Source organism: Topomyia yanbarensis, chromosome 2 (genome assembly GCF_030247195.1).
Source record: "Topomyia yanbarensis strain Yona2022 chromosome 2, ASM3024719v1, whole genome shotgun sequence".
Taxonomy (NCBI): Eukaryota; Metazoa; Arthropoda; class Insecta; order Diptera; family Culicidae; genus Topomyia; species Topomyia yanbarensis.
In genome coordinates, this window is record NC_080671.1 from 243678203 (window position 1) to 243683890 (window position 5688).

The 5688-nt window shown below is 45.7% G+C and overlaps 1 protein-coding gene across 1 annotated transcript; it reads left to right on the forward strand.

The window, feature by feature from the left end:
- The first annotated feature begins 541 nt into the window (after positions 1 to 541).
- Positions 542 to 2681, forward strand: LOC131680185 (putative uncharacterized protein DDB_G0271606). Its single transcript, XM_058960905.1, is given in 2 exon segments — positions 542 to 2301; positions 2303 to 2681. Coding segments are annotated over 2 exon segments (2139 nt in total).
- Positions 2682 to 5688: the final 3007 nt, after the last annotated feature.

Sequence of the window (5688 nt, forward strand, 5' to 3'; positions counted from 1 at the left end):
AACAGTACACGTGACACTACGAAGGTGCGAGAGCGCAACGGTGCGACACACGGCATGCAGGCAGATCGCGCAACATAACTGGGGCATCGGAACGACGGCAGCGGTCGCAGTGCAGTTGTGGCAGCGGGGCCCCCACCGGTAACGAGATAATTAGAGCGCTAAACAGATGTTTATAAGGAAGAACAATTGTGGTATGAGAAATAGATATAAGTATAAACCATGATCGTTTAGTATATGTTTAAGTAGTCATTATCGCTTTGCCTTCGCGAGTCCTGCGCACATAAGTTCAGTCTCGCTTTCTTCGCTTACTCGTCGGAGTCGAAACATATTCAAGATCTCCTCGTAGCAACAGAAATAAGAACCCTACATAGCACGGTTGCGTAGTCCCCCTTACGAATCGTCTTTGCGTATTAGCACGAGTTCGTAACATTGGCGCCCAAATAAAAAACCCACTCTCCCGTACAGCAATTTGCGAACAGTCAGGTTAGTGATCAGTGAGTAATAAATAACTTTTCGGGGGATCATCAACAAGTGCCTCATCATGGAGTTGGAGCATCTCACCCCAGAAGAATTTGAATTCGAACTAATGGTGAGAACAGTTCAAGGTTTGAGAGGAAAAGATAGCAACTGGAAAATCACAAAACTATCACAACTCATCAGCAAGGAGAACAATGGAGGAGCACTTACACCTACATCGTCTTCACATGTGCTTTCGGACGTCGATAGCATATACCAGTGTAGAGCAAAATTACCACAAATTAGACAGGCTTTGGAATCAGCATTACGGAAGAAGGACGAAGGTCAGATAAAGATCTACAGGTCAAGGCTTTTACACTACAGATTCAGACTGTCTATTATATCGGATTCATTAATCACAGCAAATGCTAACAGAACGCTGGTAAAGATCGACAAAACCCTAGAAAGAATTGAAGCTTTTTTAGTGAATATGTCGGTTGTGAATTCAGAACAACAAGAGAACGACCCCGATCCAGAAGAAGTACCCGTAGATCCAGAGACTCTTCAACGGCTCAAGATCGCCCAGCCTCAATCAAGCATAAAAGAAGCTTCACAGCAGCAACAACAATTAGAGCAGGAACTTCAGGAACAGTTACTTCAACAACAATTGCAGCAACCGACAAATCAACCCGTCCCGGACGATCAGCGTGAACAAGAAAAGCAAATGCATCAACAGCAAATGGAGCAACAGCAGCAACAAGAGATGATACGTCAGCATCAGCAACAACTACGACAAGAACAGCAGCTTAGACTTGAACAACAACGGCAAGGACAGCAGCTTCAATAATCACTTGATCAGATGCAACAGCAACGACAGCAATTGGAACAACAATTACACCAGGAGCAGATACAGCGACAGCAAATTGAAGCGCAGCTACGACAGCAACAAAATCAAGGTGTGTTGCGGCAAGGTTTTCAGAACAACTCCATTCCGGGACATGGGAATCCTTATCTACGAAATCAATCAGGAATGCCACAACAGCAACGTGAATTGGACAATATTCCTCCTCACTTGCGAGAGGATTTCATACGGTTTTTGGGGTCGCAAGGCAGACCAAATACACCTACAATGTCGAATCTACAAGCGACTCCAAACAGATTCTCTCAACCGGTCCATAAATGGCCTTTTGAATACACTGGTCAGCCGAACATCATCCAGTTAGGTGAATTTCTCAACCAAGTAAACACTTACGCCGATACGGAAGGAATTGATGAGCAAACACTACTCCGTTCAGTTAAGCATTTACTCAAAGGGCGAGCTCTTCAGTGGTACACACGCTCCTACATCCACCTTACCAGTTGGGAAGTGTTCAAATCGGAAATAAAGCAGGAGTTCTTACCTCCTAACTATTCCGAGATCATCAAACAAGATCTGTACTTACGGTTCCAAGGGTCAAACGAATCGTTTACGACGTTCTACAGAGATCTAGTAGCTGCTTTTGAAATAGTTGAACCAGCACTATCAGAGTCGGAAAAACTTTTCATCATGAAATCCCATCTGAACTCGGACTACACTCCGATAGCTGCTGCATCACGAGCGATAACAGGCAAGGACTTAGTTGCTGTTTGCAAAGACTTTGAAGTGTCTCGGTCCTATTCGATTCGGGATAGAGCTTCGACCACTCCTCGCATTCCTTGGAACAAACCTGAAACTCCGGCATTTCAGCGTCCAGTGGCGAGCGGGGTGGACAATCCCAACCGGCAACTATTCAATAGACACCCGTTCAACACATCGCAAGTTAACACGCTTGAACTCAAACCAGACGGGGAAGAAGTGGAACCCTCTTGAAATACAGGAACGCGAAGCATTCCATCAGGGCGTGGCCATGCAGAACGAAATAACGGCAAGTGCCACGGAAAAAGTTAACGCAGTTCGCCTGCAACAGAATTGGAAGGAAAGGACAGCTACAGAGCCACAGCAACCGAGCAGTAGCAAGCATCGCACAAGGAATTCGGTACCAACTATCATCTGTTGGCAGTGCGAAAATCCAGGTCACACTTATCCAAACTGCCCCAACCAGAAACGATTTCTATTCTGCTACAGTTGTGGGAAAAAAGGATGCACAACACGGAACTGCGAGGCATGCATTTTAAGATGGAAGCAGTTGGAGTCAGTGAACATCTCACAGCATTCGGGAAACCGCAGCTGGGAGAACTCTCAATAAAGGACGAGAGCTCTCCCGCTACAACCAAAGTCCCTTCTATTATCAAAATTCCCGCATTCTGCAAAGCAGAATCTATCGTAATCGATCCAGACAACCAAGACAGTCGCCCATATGCAGACATCAATATCCTAGGTCGTCAACTTCGAGGACTCCTGGACAGCGGTGCAACATGCAGTCTAATTGGTGGCTCACTCTCCAAAATAGCAGACGAATTAGGATTAACCAAATTTCCAGTTAACGGAGAGGTAAAAACAGCTGACAACTCTGCGCACTCAGTTTCATTTTTCGCACACGTGCCGATCATCTACAACAACAGAAACATCACCTTACCGGTGCTGTTCGTCGAATCGATGCCTTCAATTTTTATTTTGGGGATGGATTTTTGGTCTAAATTCGGCGTCAAAGCAACCATCTGTGGAATTACGACCAACCGAGATCACGAATCATCAATCTTTCGGTCCTTATCGACACACGACAAGCAACGTTTGCAAAAAGTGATTCAGAAATTCCCAACATCACGAAACAAAGGCAGCCTAGGAAGAACAAACCTTTATTCTCACAAAATAGACACAGGGACCGCTCCTCCGTTTAAACAAAAATACTACCCGATGTCAAAATTTGTTTTGGACCATTTAAACAAAGAAGTCGACCGAATGTTGGAACTGGGAGTAATCGAGAATGCCATTTGCTGTCCTTGGAACAATGCCACAGTAGCAGTCAAAAAGAAGGATGGGTCGATGAGATTGTGCTTAGATGCCAGAAAATTAAACTCAGTCATAGTGCAGGAGGCGTACCCGATCTCCCAGATAGCATCTATTATAAACAACCTCAGTGGGTCAAAGTTTTTGTCTTCCATCGATTTAGAGTCCGCATTCTGGCAAATTCCTCTCGATGAGGAATCTAAACAGAAAACCGCCTTTACTATCCCTCAGCGCGGACACTATCAATTCACCGTGGTTCCGTTTGGCTTGTCAACAGCCAGTCAAGCACTGTCACGCGTCATGAATCACCTGTTTATTGATCTCGAGCCAAAGGTATTTGTCTACCTGGATGATTTGGTGTTGGCTACCGAAACGTTGCAAGAACATTTGGACCTCTTGCAGGAAATTGCGCGAAGACTGGAGCAAGCAGGACTCACAATCAATGCGGAGAAGTCAGCATTCTGCCGGGAAAGTCTGAAGTATTTGGGTTACGTGTTAGACGAAAAGGGCTGGCACGTTGACGAAGAAAAAGTAGAGGCCATCAGCAAATTTCCTGCTCCAACCACCAAGAAAGAGACTTAACGATTCATTGGAATGTGTGGTTGGCATCGACGATTTATCAAAGACTTCTCGCGAACCGCCGCTCCACTTACAGAACTCACGAAGACCAAAACAAAATTTCGATGGACGGAAGAATGTGAGAAAGCCTTCCAGACACTTAAATCCCATCTCACATCAGCGCCTGTTCTGGCGAATCCAAATTACACACAACCGTTCGCTGTTGCTTGCGATGCGAGTGACGTAGCAATAGGAGGAATTCTCACACAGGACATCGAAGGTGACGAAAAGGTGATTTGCTACTTCTCGCAGAAACTTTCTTTCTCTGAACGAAAATACTCGGTGACACAGCGAGAGTGCCTCGCAGTAATTCGATCTATAGAGAAATTCCGAGGATATCTCGAAGGAACGCACTTCACCGTCTACTGTGATCATTCGAGTTTGACTTACCTGAAGACGATGAAGAACCCTACGCCTCTTCTAGCTAGATGGATTCTTCGTTTGAATGCATATTCGTTCGACATCAAATATCGGAAAGGAACTGCCAACGTTGTTCCAGACTGCCTGAGTAGAGTGGAAATAATCGACACGGTCAACACTTCGTTTCCAGCATCTGCAGATCCGTGGTTTAATAAGCTCATACAAGATGTTCAAGCGAACCCCGGCAACTTTCCAGATTTCCGAATCGTCGGAGAACACCTGTACAAAAATTGCACGACAAAGGATGCAACGGTGGCAGATATCATCAATGGAAGAAGGTGGTTCCTACGCATCTACGACAGGAGATAATGCACCGCAACCATGACATCCCTACGGCAGCTCACCTAGGTGGCGAACGTACGCTAAATCGGATACAACGAGACTACTATTGGCCGTTGATGGCGACGGATGTCCGAAAGTACGTGCAAGCCTGCGACGTGCGTAAAGCCAGCAAGGCATCTAATACGACGCTGAGGCCAACTTTAGGAAACCCAAAGCCAGCACAGCTACCATGGGAACTAATCTCAATAGACTGGGTTGGTCCACTTACACGTTCAAAAAAGGGAAACACCGTTCTTCTGGTCATCGTCGATTGGGTGACTAAGTTTGTCATCACAGAGCCCTTTCGCACAGCGAACGCTCAACAGATGTCCGTCTTTCTGGAACAGTACGTGTTTCTTCGATTTTCCACGCCGAGGATCATAGTTTCCGTCTCCGGACCACAGTTCCTTTCCCAAGTCTTCCAGGCGTTACTGAAACGATACAACATCATCCACATGAAAACGCCCTTCTACACTCCGATGTGCAACGCTGCAGAGAGAACGAATCGTACGCTGATTACATGTGTAAGATCCCTTCTAGACGACGACCAAAGGGACTGGGATTTGCACATTCAACAAGTAGTAGCCCTTACTACTGCAATTTCGGTCGGGATTACATAATTTTCACTGATCAGTATCCCCTGGTCAAGTTGAATTCAACGCAAGATTCTACTGAAGCACAGAAGAAGCGAATAGAAACTGTTCAAAAGATCCAGCAGTTCGTCGTTAATAGGATTAAGGCAGCCCATGAAAGTAGCAAGAAGCGGTACGATCTCAGAGCGCGGAGTAGAGGTTTCAAGATAGGAGATATCGTATGGAGACGTTCTTTTGAGTTATCTAAAGCAGCGGAACATCGCACAAAAAAACTCGGAGCCAAATTCATTCCGTGCATCGTACGACAACTCCAGGGGTGCAATAACTATTTGTTGGAAGACATTAAGACATCAA